The sequence below is a fragment of the Heterobasidion irregulare genome (genome assembly GCF_000320585.1).
Source record: "Heterobasidion irregulare TC 32-1 unplaced genomic scaffold scaffold_14, whole genome shotgun sequence".
In the NCBI taxonomy this organism is placed as follows: domain Eukaryota; kingdom Fungi; phylum Basidiomycota; class Agaricomycetes; order Russulales; family Bondarzewiaceae; genus Heterobasidion; species Heterobasidion irregulare.
The window spans coordinates 445,355-462,540 of NW_009258210.1; the positions used below are offsets into that span (position 1 = coordinate 445,355).

General features: G+C 55.3%; 8 protein-coding genes across 8 annotated transcripts; 1 reads left to right on the forward strand and 7 right to left on the reverse strand.

Annotated features, from left to right (window-relative positions):
- Positions 1-490: 490 nt before the first annotated feature.
- Positions 491-2,205, reverse strand: HETIRDRAFT_153222 (serine protease S8). Its single transcript, XM_009554948.1, has 2 exons — positions 1,770-2,205; positions 491-1,709 (listed from the first exon to the last, which is right to left on the reverse strand). The coding sequence occupies exons 1-2, from the start codon at positions 2,196-2,198 to the stop codon at positions 636-638; spliced, it is 1,503 nt and encodes a 500-aa protein (XP_009553243.1). The 5' UTR covers positions 2,199-2,205; the 3' UTR covers positions 491-635.
- Positions 2,206-2,393: 188 nt separating this feature from the next.
- On the reverse strand, positions 2,394-4,610 carry HETIRDRAFT_127151 (uncharacterized protein; the record flags this gene model as incomplete). The annotated part of the gene is made up of 10 exons (XM_009554949.1): positions 2,394-2,415; positions 2,813-2,951; positions 3,006-3,114; positions 3,170-3,373; positions 3,484-3,617; positions 3,681-3,804; positions 3,848-3,934; positions 3,990-4,163; positions 4,314-4,380; positions 4,465-4,610. The coding sequence occupies 10 exons, from the start codon at positions 4,608-4,610 to the stop codon at positions 2,394-2,396; spliced, it is 1,206 nt and encodes a 401-aa protein (XP_009553244.1).
- Positions 4,611-4,914: 304 nt separating this feature from the next.
- HETIRDRAFT_68105 (mitochondrial tricarboxylate carrier) lies at positions 4,915-6,586 on the reverse strand (the record flags this gene model as incomplete). The annotated part of the gene is made up of 6 exons (XM_009554789.1): positions 6,191-6,586; positions 6,052-6,120; positions 5,794-5,992; positions 5,512-5,733; positions 5,261-5,416; positions 4,915-5,144 (listed from the first exon to the last, which is right to left on the reverse strand). Exons 1-6 carry the CDS (start codon positions 6,269-6,271, stop codon positions 4,915-4,917), a joined length of 957 nt encoding a protein of 318 aa, XP_009553084.1. The 5' UTR covers positions 6,272-6,586.
- On the reverse strand, positions 5,548-7,663 carry HETIRDRAFT_391434 (uncharacterized protein). Its single transcript, XM_009554950.1, has 4 exons — positions 6,191-7,663; positions 6,052-6,120; positions 5,794-5,992; positions 5,548-5,733 (listed from the first exon to the last, which is right to left on the reverse strand). Exon 1 carries the CDS (start codon positions 7,165-7,167, stop codon positions 6,511-6,513), a length of 657 nt encoding a protein of 218 aa, XP_009553245.1. The 5' UTR covers positions 7,168-7,663; the 3' UTR covers positions 5,548-5,733; positions 5,794-5,992; positions 6,052-6,120; positions 6,191-6,510.
- HETIRDRAFT_482547 (uncharacterized protein) lies at positions 6,877-8,173 on the reverse strand (the record flags this gene model as incomplete). Its single annotated transcript, XM_009554951.1, has 3 exons — positions 6,877-7,766; positions 7,917-8,019; positions 8,075-8,173. 3 exons carry the CDS (start codon positions 8,171-8,173, stop codon positions 7,342-7,344), a joined length of 627 nt encoding a protein of 208 aa, XP_009553246.1. The 3' UTR covers positions 6,877-7,341.
- Positions 8,174-8,521: 348 nt separating this feature from the next.
- Positions 8,522-10,107, reverse strand: HETIRDRAFT_108517 (uncharacterized protein; the record flags this gene model as incomplete). Its single annotated transcript, XM_009554952.1, has 3 exons — positions 8,522-9,627; positions 9,692-9,853; positions 9,939-10,107. The coding sequence occupies 3 exons, from the start codon at positions 10,105-10,107 to the stop codon at positions 8,522-8,524; spliced, it is 1,437 nt and encodes a 478-aa protein (XP_009553247.1).
- Positions 10,108-12,485: 2,378 nt separating this feature from the next.
- HETIRDRAFT_461444 (uncharacterized protein) lies at positions 12,486-14,578 on the forward strand. Its single transcript, XM_009554953.1, has 4 exons — positions 12,486-13,544; positions 13,601-13,701; positions 13,753-13,933; positions 14,006-14,578. The coding sequence occupies exons 1-4, from the start codon at positions 12,628-12,630 to the stop codon at positions 14,142-14,144; spliced, it is 1,338 nt and encodes a 445-aa protein (XP_009553248.1). The 5' UTR covers positions 12,486-12,627; the 3' UTR covers positions 14,145-14,578.
- Positions 14,579-14,952: 374 nt separating this feature from the next.
- On the reverse strand, positions 14,953-16,217 carry HETIRDRAFT_456310 (uncharacterized protein; the record flags this gene model as incomplete). Its single annotated transcript, XM_009554954.1, has 5 exons — positions 14,953-15,118; positions 15,218-15,288; positions 15,381-15,506; positions 15,583-15,875; positions 15,944-16,217. 5 exons carry the CDS (start codon positions 16,215-16,217, stop codon positions 14,953-14,955), a joined length of 930 nt encoding a protein of 309 aa, XP_009553249.1.
- Between the last annotated feature and the right edge of the window lie 969 nt (positions 16,218-17,186).

The following is a 17,186-nucleotide window of genomic DNA, read 5'->3' on the forward strand; positions in this document are numbered from 1 at the left end:
GTGTCGTGGTTGTGAAGGGCTAGTTGGTGTTTTAACTCGAAGACAGCCTCGAGGAGTTGTTACGGCTGGATGTGTGACGAATGTATGGTGAGAAAAACGCAGCATGGTCTGGCCCAAAGTAGCTGACCTCGATGCATTCCACTTCGAGTTGTCGATGAACCTTGATATCAGAGCCGGCCGTCTCCCATGATGCAGAATTGCTATGAATGTCGAAAGACTCCATTACTGTTAGATGAAAACCCTTCACAGAAGGCTCACACATTCTCGGCATATCTCCGTGTGGAGCAGCACGCCGGAAACAGACAATCTGCAGATCGTGCAGTTAAGTAAAGGTCGGGGCCGGAGGCCGTGGACAGTTTACTCGCACATTGTTCTGTGTTTTTTGTTGCAGAGCATGTTGGTGTTCAGTATTTCGTGACAAGCCGTGTTCAGACTCAGCGATACTTGGCGCATCCATCCTCACTTGAGGTGCTTCACCCAGATCCCAGGTCAGCGAACAGCAAATGCGCAAAGTATGTGTATGTATACTCGTCCGTAGATTGTGTACAGCAGTCGTGAAGGACTAGATTACAGAACATAACAGTAATAATGTCGTAACAAACATGTCACCGAGCCCTCTATCAAGCATCCTCTCTTCAGACGGTCGTCGCGTTGTTGAAAATCAACAGGTTGACTGTGTCAGAAGGAATCTCCTTCAACAGGTCTCGGCTCGCGAGCGCAACCAACGCAGCCTTCAACTGCGCGGGGCTCAGCGTCTTGAACTCGTTCGACCCCTCTCCACTGATGACCTGAACGAGACGGGGAGGAGGCAAGAAGCCAGCCGCCCATCCTGGAACGCAGTCGTACGCCATCTCGTACAGGCGGCTGAAGGATCCACTGAATGGACGCGCAGAGTTGAGCTCATCAGGGATGAGGGAAGAGACCGAGGGGTTGAACGTGGCGGAAGGGTAGATGGAGAGGAGGTATGCGAGCAGACCCGCAACGTGGGGAGACGCCATGGAGGTGCCGGAGATGGTGTTAATGGCGTGCTCGGAGCCGATCCAGGTCGAGAGGATGTTGAGTCCTGGTCCGAAAACGTCAACGCAAGGACCAAAATTGCTGAAGTATGCGCGCTCGTCGCCCAGCGTGGACGCGCCAACAGTGACTGCCTTCTCGGCGGCGGCAGGAGAGTAGGAACATGCGTCGCGGTTATCATTGCCAGCGGCAACAGCGAAGTGAAGGCCAGTGTCGACTGCACCGTTGACAGCAGTGTCAAGAGCGCGTGACTTGCCACCGCCGAGACTCATGTTGGCGACGGAGCCCTTGTGCTTCGTGCTACCCGTCGCCTTCACCTCAGCTGCTGCGGCAACCGCCTTGGCTGTGGCGGCCTTCGCTGCGAAGTCAACTCCGGCAACGACGTCCGACATCGTACCGCTGCCATTGGAGCCCAACACCTTGACAGCGATGACGTTGGCGGCCTTGGCGACACCGTACTTCTGCGACGCAATGGTACCAGCGCAGTGAGTGCCGTGACCATTGTTGTCATCGTCGACGTCGTTCAACGGGATTGTCTTGCCCCAGGCCGCCCGACCCTCAAACTCGGCGTGCTTGGTGTTGATCCCGGTGTCAATGACGTATACATCGACACCTTCGCCGCCTGAAGGCTCGTACTCGTACTTGGTAAATGTACCAAAGCCGAGTTTGGGACGATGGCTGATGCGTGCGAGACCCTAATGATGGCGTGACAGGTGAGTCCATACGCGCGTGATAAGTAAGCGCCGCAAGCGTACCCATGGCGCTGATCGCTGCGTATCTTGTGTCCGTACTATTTGATCGCGCTCGATGAAGTCGACCTCGGGCATCTGCCGGATCCTCTCCAGCACACCCTCGCTGAACCAGCCCGCGTACCCCTTAACGTGTCCGTCATAGGCGTGACGAAGGCCGCTCTCGTCCCCCATGAGAGGGTCCTCCGCATGCGCCATCTGCAGGAAGTTGAGGTGGTTGTCCATCGCCTGGGGGTGCAAGCCCTGCTTGAACATCACGATATAAGAGTTGTTTACGATGCCGTGTGGGGCTTCGTGTTCAGCAACAAGCAATGGCGCATACGAGAAAGGAGAGCCATGACGAGGGACATAGTTGGGATTAGTCGACAGCGGCTTTGCGGCGGCGACAGCCGCTAAAGACAGTGCAGCGAGGGAGACAGAGAGGATGGGTGACATGATGGTCGTTCGGAACAAGGCCAGCAGTTCTGGAGTAGCGCTCCTGATAACAGGTCACTATTTGGTTGTATTTGGCTGGGGACCGTATCAGTATGACTCTGCTCCCGTTCTGTCACTCGATTCATACTGGCAACAGCATAGCAGACATTGGATATTCAGGGCACTACCTCGCACGACGCATGATCTGCCATCGGGTCAGACAGAAGTTACCGAACTCCTCGTACGCGTGCATTTGCTCTCATTGCCGAACAAAACGTGTACAATGCGTATGAAACCACCGCCTCTGGATCAGACGGACACGTTCTGGGGCCTGTGATGGTCGGGGAAAGAAGTTTACGTGCCATCCAGATACAATTTAAGGGTCGTGCCAAGAAGCCCCACTCAGAGGAGAATAGCGCAACACGATCCATCCGAAAGGCGCCATCGACTTCGCGGTCCGGCTTGATAAGTAGCCAAAATCAGCTCTTCCGAAAGGGCGGTGAATTGGGAAGCACACTGACCTTCGGACCGTTTAATCAGTGTCTTCAAAATTCCACAACTTGATGATGCTGTCGCGCACAGAAGGCTGACGTCGCTGCCTGCTTTTCCTCACCACAGTTCGTTTCGTCTCGAACGAATCTTGGTGTTCTTCCTCGTCCTCTTCAGATGACGATGACTGATTGTTGATATCGCTATTTATATCGAAATGTCGCGAGCCAGAAACGGACAGGAGGAAAGGGCGCAGAGGATGGAAAGCTACGGAGCCGACGGCGTCTAAATCATCGAACATGTTGAGCTTTCGCAAACCAAGCATGCCTGAGAATCCACCTTTATGAGCAGTGTACCTGAGTACTGCATCCGCTTCTAGTGCATGGTCACTGCCTTCCGCATCCTCTGCTTCAGGTTTATCAAGGTCAAATAAAGAGATATCCCCATGCTGTTTCCCCATGTGAGATCATGTCACATCGCCGAAGATCGATCGACGTGCATACCTGATCGCCCACACTCATCCATTTCCCACTCAGATCGACGTCAAATTTGATCCTCTGATTAGTGCTCGGACGAGCGCCGCCACCATTCGGTCTGAAAATCTGCACCGGCACCGATGTGTCTCCACGCAGATCCCAACCGTAAATTGCACCATGCCGCCGGAAAGACGCATACAACACGTGCGGTTTCATCGGGTTAAAAGCGAGCTGGTCAATCGATCAAATGTGAGTAAGTATCCAATATTGAGAGGAAATCTGGAGAGGAAATCTGGACGTGCCTGTGTCACGCTCGCCTTCACGTCTCCGATCCACCCAACAGGTTTACTGCCCGTGTCTTCGCTGAAAAGCGCGATGTTGGGCGACACACTGGACGACGGCGTGAGCGACCCGGCGGCAAACATACTCGATGACGGGTCGTAGGAAGGGCAGAAAGCAAGAGCGGAGATAATTCCTGCATCATCCGGACACATTAGATCGAGGACCACGGCTGGCGAGAGATAGAAATGGCACCCACCTTTTAATCCATCGCGGCTTTTGCGGGATGGAGTTGTTGCCAGACGGGTGCCTTCGCCTGGATTGTTCAGGTCGAAAACCTCAATAGCGTCCTCGAAACCGCAATACAACCTGGAACGCAATCGCTGAATATCAGCCGCAGAGCGCGTGGACACAGTACGGGCACACATACCTGTCGGCAGATCCATTGAACGACATGCTATGTGGGGCGATCTGCCTCTCGCGGTGGTCAACGATCTTGTAAGAAGCGCGAAGCTGCACGAACCACCAGTCAATCGTCGGAATATCCACCCGAAGTGTAATCACGTACGCGGCCCGTCGAGGCGTCCAACAGTTTCACGGGAGACTCGCGCACAGACGCGACGAAGCAGAACGAGGCAGGGTCTCGGGGCGTTGCGCGCGGGTACCATATAAAATCGAGGATAGGAGCGGCTTGCGGAAAGACACGATGCTTCGGCCATGAGGGCAGCGACGTCATCGGTTCCTCTGCAGAGATAGATTATGCATGACAGGCCAATGAAGTCGGATGCGAGCTGCCTTTACCTGTTTGTGAAAATGCCAGTTGAAGGAGTTCTGGCGGGCTACGAGCGAGACATGTCTGTTCGAGATTCTGATTTCCTCAAAAAGCAACTACGCACAGGTCAAGGATCTCGAATGTCCTGTTCTCACATTGTGCGAGGGCTAGCGATCCGTCCGGACACCTGCAAATCAGAGGAGCGGAGTATCCATCAACAAGAGGACGACTTGGCGCAGCACACAGGATATTCGGAGAAATAGAAACATACCATTTTGCCGACCGCGCAAAGTTCTGCTCGAACTCAGAATCGGGCGCAAGGGACGCTGTCGTCGATAGAGAGGGTCCGTGAGACGTGGTGTAGGACGGCGGGATCCATACATATTGATTTTCCACTTCAGGCGACATGCGGTACATACTTTCAATGAGCAGAGAGTTGCCCTTTGTTGTTGTCAACAGATCATGCGGATCCCAGATGCGAGTTGCAACGTTATAAAGATTGAAGAGACGTTGAAGCCTGCAACCGGGACCTCCGGGCCGCAGTGCACCTCCGCCGACAATACGCGCACATCTCTCTGGGTGTAGGTATCCCAGTCACCATGTAGTCGATGTTACAATACACTATACAGACCGAGAAAAAAAAAGTTCGCTAACCCCACGTTCCAGGGTATAATATACAGGCACACACATCTCGCTCCGTCCCCCTCTCTCCTCGTCTGGATCACTCGCTATACCGCTCCTCCTCCCCATCGACCTTCACCCTCTCTATCCACGTGCGCACGCGCTCGTACACCGCAAACACGATAGCCTGGCCGGGCGCGACACGCAGCACGCGCGGCGTGATGCCCTTGTAGAACGCGCGCGTGCCCTCCTGCTGCCACATGTCGCTCGCGATCGCCGCGATGCGCCGCGCGGCCGATGTACCGGGTGGGAATGCGGATTTTTGCAGACCTGAGGAGGCGTATTCGCGTGTGTAGTTTCATTTTTGTGTTTGATATTGGTTTTTTATTGGTTTTTTTTATGTGAGTCGTGGAATTGTGGACAGAAAAAGGAGGGAGAAGACGTACGCGTCTTGATAGTGTCGATGGGCGCGTTGGAGAAGGGGCCCATGGCGCCGGAGACGAGTCCGATGAACATGTGCTGGTACGAAGGCAGCTCGACGAGATCCGGCTGCAGCCGATGCGCGAACTTCTTCAACTCCTGATACGCCGTGAAATTCGCGCCTGGTTCCCCATTCCAACGAAAGATAATCAACGTGTCAGTCTCGCTCGGTTCAGAGAGCGCCGAGTGCGCTCTGACATGCGAACGCCGTGCGCACCTTGGTTCGTCGCCTGCCGGAGCGCGGTTAGCGACACCCCGCGGTAGAGCGTGCGCACGCCCTCTTCACGGACGATGGTGTACACTGCATGCCCTGCGTTGCGATACCGTGGCGCTTCGAGCGGGTCCGCGAGCGAGTGCATCTGTGCCTGCAGCCGGATCTTGACAACCTCCATCGGGGTCACGACCAGCACGGCTTCTGTCGTGCCCGCACCAAGGCCCGCTATTCGTCGCTGGTGTGAGTGGTATATTCGAGACGGAACAGAGGCGGGAAGAGGCGCACCGAGGAAGATGCTCCCCACGCTCGTCACGCCCGTCTCTTTGTTCGCCAGCCAACCCTTGTACGTCTCGAACGACGCGAAGCGGATCGCCATCTTGGGGACGATACCGGTTAATACCGCGCCGAGGCCCTTGTAGAGCGCGAGCGCGGTCTCGCGCTGCACGATGTGCGCTCCCGTCGCGATGAAGCCGCGCGCTTTTGTCTGTGCGACCCATCGGTCAGCGAGACACGCTCGGGAGGCATCGATAAAATAAAACGTACGCCTGGTGCGCGTCCTGAACGCGAGAGCTGCATGCGCACTTTGATGGTGTCGAGGGGTTGACAGCAGAGCTAGTATCGCGACGAAGAGAGGCGCGAGTCACGACGAGGCTTCGAAGAGGGGAAACAGAGCAAGACCCACCGCCTCCATCGCGCCTGCGATGCCTCCCGCGGTGATGTGGGTACCAAAGCCCACAGGCTTCTTGTCTCTCGATCTCGACATGTTCGATGTAGTTTACACGCTGATAGACGAGCGTCTTTTCGCGACGAGTGATTCCAGATGCAACGCGGATGGCAAGCAGAGAGCCGGGACCGGCGAGAGAGACGAAGGGTGGAGAGGGGAGCAGGCGTAGGATATCGAACCCGACCGGTCTTGAGTCAAAGACGGAACGAGAAGGGAAAAGAACGTGAAAACGGAGGGCCAGGCGACTTTGCCCTTTCAGCCGATAATCCTTAAGTGCATCATGTCCTGCTCAGCTCGTGCCCGTCGGCATCCAAGGCGATGGAGCGCAGGGGCCTGGCAGGGCGAGACGGAACGGCCTGGCATGTGAAAACCGACGCGCAAAGCGGGGCGGAAAATGACGTCGGCGGGGAATGCGGGGGAAGGCGTCTCGCTCGAAATGGCTGCGCGGCGGGCACACGGAGCGACTCCGCTCTGGCTCCGCTTCGAGGGGCGCCAGGCTGTCCCATCCATATTCCGGCCCCGGCTGCACCAGAGGCGGCTCGTCGCTGAGCGGGGAGCGCGGCGGGGCCCCGAGTGTAAACCACGTGAGAAAGGGTTGACCTTATCTCCGGCTGGCCCGTGCGTTTGACGAGGTGGAGAATCATGCATCGTTCGTCGAGGTGGGACGCGGTGGGACGCTGCGCGACTTCGCCCCAGGGACTGTTCGGCAGGAGGATCGTGGGAACGTTCCAGACACGGTTCCTGCGCCCTCCGAGCGCGTCTAACACGGCGCCTTGTTCTCTCTTTCTCTCGTACCCCCACCCTCCCCGCATCCCTTCGTCGCGTGTCGCCTCCTTTCCTGCCGAGCAGCCCGTGCGTTGATTCATTTTCAACTCACGGGACATGACGCGACATCCCTGCAAACAAAACTGCTCTAGGTGCTGGCGTCTTTGCATTGCGCCTGCATTGCGCCCGCACTGCGCAGCGCGACATCGATGGCTCACGACCGCGATGAGCGGCCTTCAATCCCCCGCCTCCTGCATAGCCTCAACTTCTCGCTATCCCCGCGCAGCGACCTCGACCGCGGCCCTCGCACGAACGCACAATTGTCTCTATTGTCATCCGCGAGCCTACATGCCTGACCCGGCTCGCGTGCGAGTCTCTCCTCCCACGCAGCTTGCTTGCTTGGTCTTGCCCCTGAGCACGTAATTCCGACGGGGGCACCGATCTCTGAGATCGACCAAAAGATTGCGGACTCGCCCCCGCGTGCGATCTTCCAGCGGGGGCTCACATTCTCCAGACCCGAACAAACGGAGGGTCAAGCCTTCTGGCTGACATCCTTGTACCCCCTGAGAACTCTCGCCTGTGCTTTGCAGCGGGGGTTGAGAGACCCGATCATTGAGATAAATGAGGCTGCTGTGAGTGCGTGTGACCGCCGTCGTGTCCTCACGCCATAACCGAGATGCTTCTCCTGCTTCTCGAGGAGACAATAGTTGCTCGTTCTTGAGTTGCCGAGGAGCGACAGCGAATCGCGTTGTGAGGTGATTGTGATAGGCTGTGAGGCGGAGGATTGGTCATGATCATGGCTGGTTGCGAATGGGCCTGGATTTTGATGATGTTATTTGTTAACTCATTGTCTACCAGGGGGTAGGCTGTGTGTGTGTTGATGGTAGTACTGACATATATAGTACTACCATGAACACACACAACTGAAACCTTGTGGTGACTTGTGACAGATATGATATTCTTTTTTGTAAACTCTTTTGTGATTCTTGAAATTTGATAGATTGTGAGATGCTGCCTTGACACTGAATATGAAATTTGCTATTAGCAGCCAAAATGTTGTGAAGACATATAACATACAAAATTATGATTCTTTTTTGTAAAATAATAATGCAACAAGCATGTAGCAAAAAACAGCAAGGCAGTCTTGCAGTGTGAGGATGATGAACATACAGACATTTTAAGGCAAACACTACACCTTTAACACAAAACACTCAAACCTTTTTTATGTGAGGCCAAAGAAAGTAAGCAGATGCTTGTTCAATTTGCACAAACATCACAAGTCTTGTCGCTCTGGCGCAACGCAATGCGTTGATCGAATAGAACATATACGCTCCGCGCGCGAATGATGAGACGGCATTCTTTTGTTGCCGAGAACAGGGCAGGGCGACAATTGACGAGCGGCGGGTACCGCTGGCCTCGCCCGCTCCTTCTCCCTCCGCCTCTCATGGACAGCTTCTTGCTCGCCGTCGTCGTCGTCGTCGCCACCATCAAAAAAGGCCGTGTTGTGCACGCCCACCCGCTCGCTCACTCCGGAACCATCTCAGGCGTGAACCCGTATGCGCGCAGCTCACCGTTCTTGACGCGTCGGATGAACGACTGCTGATAGTCGGCGTAGGGCCGGAGAGCTGCCGCGAATTCCGCAGGGGTCTTGGGCGCTTCGGCAGGGAGCGGGGGGAGAAACGGCACGTATGTAGTGGTCGACGTGGTGGCAGTCGTCGTCGTCGTGGCCACGGCCGAGGGGTGTGAGCCACCCGCACGCGAGATAGACGGGGGCAGGATCGGGGACGAGGTCGCATCGCCCGACAGCTGGAAGCTCGCGCGGCGCATGGCGCGGATGCGCTCGAGCGGGGAGAGCAACGAAAGATCTGCAGCTGTAACCGGCGTTGGTGGCTCGGTGACAGTCGCGGTGGGAGGGGGCGACAGAGGAGCCTGGTTAGTACGCTGATCCGAGACGGCGGGCGAGTCGAGCATGCCTGGACGCGGACGCCCGAACGACTCGGGCCGCGGGAGCACGAATGACGACGGGCGCGGAATGCGCGGCGTAGTGATCGCTGAGACGGGAGATATGGGATCGCGCGTGCCGAGCGAGGTGGTTGGTGCCGTCGTCGGCGAACATCCGCGCCTTGTGTACCCATGGGGTGATGAGCTGATTGTGCTCATCGACGGGGGTGGAGTAGGTGAGGCGGACATTGCTGTCTGGATGGGGGTGAGATGCGGTCGTGCGGAGCTGCGCGGTGCGGGCTCGGGCGAAGTGGATACGGAAGGGGTAGGGAGATGCGCAGGGTCAGCCTCTAGAGAGTCGTCATCGGGCGAGTCAATGTCCATCGGACTGTCGACTGGCCTGAGTGCAAAGGAAGGCGAAGAATGAGCAGACGGTCGGCGAGCCAGGTGGGCATTTGACGCAGCCACGATCGATGCAAATGACGCCGTTGCTGGGTGCGCGGGTGTTGTGGCGAGTGGCAAGTGATGTTCCATGCTATACGCCATGTGTTGGATGTACAAAATGATGTGCTCAGGCTGTGCAGACACTACGGTAGCCCAAGCGTTAATCATGTCCCTGGATGGTTGAGGAAAATCATGTAAAAGAGTTTGGATCTTCTTCTCCTTTTCTTGAGTGATCGAGGGCCACACTATGGCAATGAGTAGCATACAATGAGCACTATTCATCAAATTTGAACAAAGAATCGGGCTCACATAAATCGCGCGAAGAGAGCGTGGGACTCTGTTTCTTCCGACGATTGGTAAACCACGCATTCAGATTGGTCATATGGTACTCTACCCCTGCGGCTCGCAGTCGATCGAGCAATGCGTGCTTTTGTTCTAACGAGGGGTAGTGCGTTTCATTCGCGTAGAAATCTATCGCGTGCCGAGAGAGAACAAATGACGACATACTTAGCTGAAATTTCATGGACGTGAGTGGATGTAAGTAAAGGGAATTTACCTGTGAGGATTTGTCGGCCCGGCTCTGTAAGCCGTTTGAAGCGTCTTGCGGGTGCAGAGGAGGTCGACGGTTGTGCTTGCTGTGGTGGTGGATTTACAGGCGAAGCGGATTGTCGCGTTGAAAGAGCCGTCCACGACGGATGTTCGAAAGAACGCGTAGGAGAATCCATGGTTCCCGCGCTTTCGGCTAGAATGAGCTTGTTTTAAAAAAAAAACACCGTTGTTCTGCGCTGCGCAGCGATGGACAGGGTCGGGGGTGAAAAAGGAGAGGAAAGAAGACGGTCGATCTTGGAAATCGTCGTCGCTAATCGTCTTATATGCCTTCACTCAAGTCTGGCAGGGTCCCCGCCTACCGACGATCGCCTTTTCTGGGCCAAGAACCTGGCCAGCCCCTCTCGCAGATGCTCGTTGTCAACATGTGCAGCCGAAACTGCATCTCGATCCACCAGAATCCACACTGATTCACCCGTTTAGTATGCTCGAAGACACTTGTGTCACAAATTTAATTGGTCATAATATTTCACGCGGCTCCCGTGCGGATGTTGTGAAAAGGTAAAATGGGGTCCTCATGGCTGACGGCAGAACGTGATGCGATCGAGCAGATAGGGGTCAAAGGACAAGAGATAAGGGCCCCATGACCCTGTCGGAGTTGCTTTTAGCGGGCTTCTAGACTTCAAACACCCTCATATAAACCCAAGGCCCCTAAGGGAGACACTTGACCGGCGCCCCCAGGCCCCCAGCGTACGACATCCGCCCCCTCCAAAGGACGACGAGCATCAAGGTCAATATATTTCTATTCAATCGCCTAGCAGACAGACACATTATTTTACGGGAACGACACATTATAAACCGAGGACCATTTCGAAGTTACAGCTTCGCTCAGGTAAGATCGATGTGCTTCTTTCTTTGCGCTGAGTCGTTTGTGCATGACAGGACGCGAGAGCACCGCGAGCGATGGCAGGTTTCGCACAACGAAGGACACTGAGATCCTCCGTGTTCGCTCAAAGAGTGAATCTAAACACATCGAAACAGGCAGATGACCGACCGGATAGGCAAGCTCATATGTCAACGCAGAAAACATGCCATGTTCGTACCTCGATAATGGAGTCAGGCGGAGTCAATAAATATACTCCTTGGAAATATGCGAGAAAAAGGGAACAATGATGTTCGAAGCAGCATGGCTGCGGCATGTCCGCCTTACAATGTGATTCAACAAAAGAGGGGAGATTATGTCGGCGTGCTGAAAGATCCATATCAAAAGAACCCACCGACAAAGCCGTTGGCTTCTCTGAAAGACGTTTACGCGACATGCTGTCGCGCGCGGACAGAAGAGTTGAAGGAATAGACATTCGACGATCGATGACCCACCAAGTGCCGAGCAGTGTACTCATGCATTCGAGACAGGCTGATCGCAGGGGCTGGACAACAACGAGGAAAACAAAGCGTAGAATTGTGATAGGTCAAAAAAATGGTGCACAAATAGACTGCAAGCACTTGAAATTGAAAGCTGCTTCCCATGACCTACCATGGCGATGTGAACATTGTCCATTGCGGGTAGCTGTGTCCGCGATCTCAGCTGAGACAGTGGCCGCGTCATCACTGATAGCAGGGTGGAGACCTAACGTCATTCACAAAGGGCGCTGTGGCTGTAGTCGAAAAGGCTGGGAACAGTGTTTGCATTTGAAAATTCTGCCGGTCCTCGAGGATGGCATGAACGACCATCGGTCCAAGTCGAACCCGCTGGGAAATGCCTATCGCCAGTGGCTCAGTGGCCTTTCTTTGTGCTATTGGAAGCGCTCATAAAGTCAGCTCGTTAGGAAGTTTCACCGTCGGCCTGCCTTCACCCCTGCCAACGCGCATGTATGCAGAACGCTGACGCGCAATAGAGATATTCAGCAAGTGACGCCTTTTTGATTAAGCAGTACGATGGCGGGGCATCCCGTTCGATATTGGAGCAGGGTTATGACGAGGTGTAAAGTATATGTTCCTGATTAGCTTTTGAGAAATAAAGCATTCGAGAGAATACGCACTGAGCATGCACCCAAACATGCAGACGGAGGTCGAGCACGGCGTCATCAGGGTATTTGGGCTTCGATTGTCGGTTCCATACGAAAATGCCGGTACGAAGACGGACTCGCTGTATCTCGTGTGCAGTGCAGAGAGCAGCGGTCCAAACGAAGCGGTAGCTCAATAGAGTGGGAGCGCGAGACTCATTGTTGTCTCATGGTACCATGCCCGCTGCCGGCCCTGGCACCTATAAACATTCACCAGCATAGGTGCTTGATTTTGATGGGAGGTTGAGGGTTATTTTGGTGAAACCGAACATGTCGCATTGTGACGACAGCGAGAAGGAGCAGGTGGCCCATGGAAAGACCAAACTTTGATGAGAATGATGAGTGCTGTTCTGATACTTACATGAAGAGCGTGCTTGAGGAAAAGCCCTCGGTCGCGTACGAGACTGAGGATGAGTCATCAAAGGCGTGGGGTTAGGGCTATGGCGGGCATTGTTCTATTGTGCGCCAAGCTGTTTGGACGGTTGGGCTGCGTCGAGAGGTCCTTTGTTCTCCTGAGGCCTCGTTCGGGCGTCGCTTGGACCGGCAAATGCCATCGGATTAAAAACCATACCACTCGCTTTCCTCCTCGACCGCCTTTCCGCAGATACCCAAGTACTCCAGCCAACATCGGTCCGTATGAACCCGCTCAACGACTTCCCCACCTCTCCTCTCTCGCGCGCATCCTGGCACGGGTCGTCACGCTTCAGGGAGCATCTGTCAGTCTCATTCGTACCCGCCGACATCGATGCCCCCATCGAGCATTCGCATTTCTCGCCCGACTCGCGCGCTGGACACCTGCCAGCCTCTTCACATACCCCTCCCACGACCAGCCGATTTTCTTTTGGCTCTTCGAGGTCAACGATGTACAGGTCACCGCCCATCCATCCGCGCGACATTGAGAAGAACCAGTTCCTCGGGCGCGAGAGTCCGCGATCGACGACCACGTTCCGCGATCGCTTCACGAAGCTGTTCTTCGACGTCCGAACGCTGAACAGAGAGCCGGAGGTCGACGTGCCCGTGCAACCCCCTGAGATGAGCCAGTGGCCGCCTCTGCACATTGAGAAGCGCCCCATGCGGTGTTCGTGTCCTCGATGCGAAGACAACCCCGCGCGCAAGTGGCGCCGCAGGGCGATGGTCATCATTCTCGTGGCCTTCCTCCTCTGCGTGCTCGCGAACCTCGTCGTGCTCGACGTGCGCGTGCTCGCACAGCCAAGCACCAAGTCAGGCCCGCAAGCCGTCTCCGCCTCGTCTTCGTCGACGCTGTCCGTCGACGCGCAACAGTGCATCACGCAGTATACCCTCAACGCGCCCACGTCGCCCACGACATATCCCTGTTCGACGTGTCTCCCGCTGCTGTCCAATCTTTCGTACAATTACACGGCCGTGTATCCCGCCGCGCGCGATGCCACTCAGTTCTGTGCCCTGCGCGCGCTGTGGGAGGACTCGGACTCGAATGGGCAGGCTGGGCTGGAGGCGAGCGGATGGGTCAAGGATGTCAAATTTTGTACGTGGGGTGGCGTACAATGCGACGGTTCTGGAGGAGTTTCCTCTCTGTGCGTAATTGCGACTTCATCCTGGACGCAAGCTGACTTTTCTTTAATATGATTAGCCAACTCACGTTCCCCGCTGTCCCAGCATCCATCCCCGCAGAATTCGGCAACCTCACACATTTGGAGACGCTGCAGATCATCGGCAACAACGTCATTCCGGGTCCGTCATCTTCCCTTTCCTGATCGACTTCAGCCCTAACATCCCCTGTAGGCGGCTCCCCTGCTCAACCCTTTGCCTCTCTCACGAAGCTCTCATCACTGCACATTGAGTCCACGGGACTCAGCGCGTTCCCTGACGCGTTCTCAAACCTCACCTCCCTCACCCTCGTCAAGAACGCCCAGCTCCCCTCCCAACTGCCTTCCAATTTTGCTCAGCTCCCGCTTCAGACCCTGTAAGGCCTCCCCCTTCTGCCCCGTATCCACGGCGACGAAAAATCCTGACCTGCGCTTTTCTCCTCGAACAGTATCGTGAACAACGAGACGATCACTCTGACGTCCGACCAGCAGAGCGCGGTGTGTGGCACCCAGCTCGGCGGGAAGCTGCAGACCTGTGATCTGCGCGGGACGGGCGTGCAGTCGTGCGGGCCGTGTCTGGTAGGATGAGCGCTGGCCTCTCCCTCTCCCTCCCTCCCTCCCTCTTATTTTTTTTTACATATATGTATCTCTTTCGTTCTCCGCCTCCATTCCGTTCCTCTTACGCTCCGCTCCGTATCCCCCGCGACGAGGCCGGGCCCGTCGCTCTTTACCCCTCTGCTCACGCGCGTTGCGCACTGTCACTCACTCGTTATATACGAACATCCTCACGTCCCTCCGCTCGTTCTATCCCGCTGTAGCCACTACGCATATTTTGCATTCGCACGACACGGACGCGCTTTACGAGCCCCCGCGGATTTTTGTATCGTGTTATCTGTTATATACCACCGCTCCATGTAGCATTACTCTCCATCGTTCGTACACCGGACAACTCGGACGATCGTTATTTCTCGGGCTGCACTTGTGAGCTCCTCATAGGATTGCAGGCCGATCGAGATGTGTTCACGCTTGATTGTGACCAGAAAGCTACATTGCAGTGAATCGTGCAGTTGATACATATGCGCATACGGATCCCAGAATTAAGGTATACACGTGACTGGCCCCAGCCGCGCAGCCACAAAGTGGGAGGAAAAACTAGACGACGAAAGAAAAGCGACAAAACAGCGTGACCGTAGACTACTACCGAAAAAAACAGAAAAAAACAAGAAAGAAAAACGAAAGAAAAGAAGAGGAATAACCAACACCGGGAAAACATCCACCGGAAAAAAACAGTCCGAGCCAACGCGAAAGTGTCCGAAATCCAAAGGGAACGCTTCTCGCGCACTAAAGCGATGCGACGAGCGACAAAACAGGACGAGGGAGGGAAAGGAGGATGTCGTCACAGGCTGAACCTGCTGACGGGCTCGCTCGACAGGGGCGCGCGAGCGTCGCTACGGGGTTTCTCAGAGTCGGCGAGGTTGGCGTCGTTGAGGACGACGGACTCTGGGCGAGTCGACGAGAATTCGTTAGGAAAGAGGCGGTGTTGCAGGTATGCTAGGAGGGGTCTGCGAGCGAGTGGGAGGAAAGGGTTCAAATGCAGCGAAGAGGTGCAAACCGGTCGCAGTGAGCTGGTGATAAAAAGGTAAGGCTTAAGGGGGGCATACATCAAGCTTATGGAAACAGCGATGTTAATTTGGGCCGAGACCGGTGGGTGATAGCCGTGCACGAGAAGATCCTGCGATGCCGCAGAGGGGGGACAAAAAATTAGAAAAGGATCACGCTGCGATTCGAACACCCCCGTGGTAACCTCGCGACGGGGTGACGCACAGTGAGATGAGACGTGTTGCGGTCGAACAGAAAGCGGTACCCGCGACTGAGCCCATCCTGCTGATTGACGATAAGATCCGCACCGAGGCCGGCGAGGAACGTTCCAGCGGATGCCGAGCAAACGAGCTAGCAAGCAGTTCAACGCCATCGCCATCAGCTCGCGGTCTGAGTCAGATATAGAATGGCCATGATAGATACTCACGATCCCCGTTCGCCGATTCGTCACGACCAAGAGACCGCCGAGCAGCCCAAAAACGCTCGCCACGAGCCAGTTCACGAAGAACACCGACGCGACGAGCAGGTCGTCCTTCACCACGACGATCCGCACACCGAGCGCGAGACCGCCCACCACGCCGAGTGTCACCATCCCGCCGACGCGCACCAGGGAGAACATGCCGAGCGCCGAGCCGACGAAGACGAAGGCGAAGACGATCAGCGTGAGCGGAAGGTCCGCGATCCCTGGAGCCGAGACGGTGTTGATAAACGCGGCCCATGCTAATTCATCACGTACAAAGTTGCGATTCAGCTGCACGATCTCCGAGGCGAGAGGGAAACCGACGTACAGCATACGCCGAAAGCGAGGCCGAAAGCTGCGCCGGTCGTAAACCTTCTCCCCCGTATTCCGGCCAACGCGAGCGGGAGGCCAAACAGCAGGCAGAAACAGAACCAGAGAATAGACGGGGCCGAGGACGCGAAGCCGACACCACTGCCGTCTGACGCGCTTGTTTGCGTTATGGGCTGCAGAGAGTTAGAGTCGAAGACAGAAACGGTAGTAGTATTGCCTGACTCTGACGTTTTAACGATTGCTGGGGCGCGTGGGAGGAGGGCAGATTGCATGGGGAAGGCGAGCGCGCATTGTGTGAGTAGGAGGAGATAGAAAGGTATGAAGATAAAGCGAAATGGTTCCGCCAGCGCCATATGTAATCGGCGTTATAGGCTATGTGAGAACACGGTGGATGCTGGAGAGCTAGTGAAGGCTGCAATAGGTGACGGCGCACAGGGACTGTTGGTGGTGGGGTAGAATTGGCGCCTGGAACCAGCCCGAGTTCACACCTGAAGACAAGAAAGGCGGGGCGCGGATCGAGAACGACGAAAGCAAAAAAGGATGATCTACGGCGAGTCACAAGCATGCACTGCACGTTGATCAGTGAGAAGGAAAGACGAGTAAAAGCCGGCGCTTCGAAGGGAATGGATGTCGCTCAAGATCGCATACTGTAGAAAGAAACCAAAAAAGATGCCCAGCACCGCACCTGAGGAGGGATGAAGGGAAATCAATCAAGGAGAATCAAGTTGTGAATCAAGATACGGGAGAGCAGCGGCTCCCCAGGTTTTCGGTCAGATCGGACCAAAATTGGAAAGAGCCGAGTCTCGCCGTCTCTCGAGGACAAACTGACTGTCATCTCCTGATTGGTTCGGTATAGATGGCAATAGTAATGGAGTTGGTAGCATGCTGTCTGTAGCGGTGGGATGGTCAGATGCCATCATGTGTTCGTTGTGTTGACAACCCCTTGTCCTAGATACGTCTCTGGGGAGGTTCAGAAGTGGTTCAAAGCCAACGGGAGCTAGTCTCGAAAACATGGAAGTTTATTATGTACTCTTTTGGAGGCGAGGAGATTTTCTGTACATATGCTCTGATGAGTGCATTTGCCGCTGGGAAGCATGATGCGTATGTAGCTCAGCTGGTTATCTCATATGAGACACAAACTTGGAAGAAATATCTCGTAAACCTCGGTCGTAAAAAGGGAGCATTTCAGTTGCTTCATTGACTATGATGGAACGTGCAAGGGTGTGAAGGATTCTCCTTGC

Bases quoted from the DNA above. Each gene is read 5' to 3' on its own strand.
- HETIRDRAFT_153222 (XM_009554948.1), bottom strand. From the start codon at position 2,198: ATGTCACCCATCCTCTCTGTCTCCCTCGCTGCACTGTCTTTAGCGGCT. The intron at 1,710-1,769 runs GTACGCTTGCGG...CGCCATCATTAG, and splicing joins CGCAGCGATCAGCGCCATGG to GGTCTCGCACGCATCAGCCA.
- HETIRDRAFT_391434 (XM_009554950.1), bottom strand. From the start codon at position 7,167: ATGCAAAGACGCCAGCACCTAGAGCAGTTTTGTTTGCAGGGATGTCGC.
- HETIRDRAFT_461444 (XM_009554953.1), top strand. From the start codon at position 12,628: ATGAACCCGCTCAACGACTTCCCCACCTCTCCTCTCTCGCGCGCATCC. The intron at 13,702-13,752 runs GTCCGTCATCTT...CATCCCCTGTAG, and splicing joins CGGCAACAACGTCATTCCGG to GCGGCTCCCCTGCTCAACCC. The intron at 13,934-14,005 runs GTAAGGCCTCCC...CTCCTCGAACAG, and splicing joins CAGCTCCCGCTTCAGACCCT to TATCGTGAACAACGAGACGA.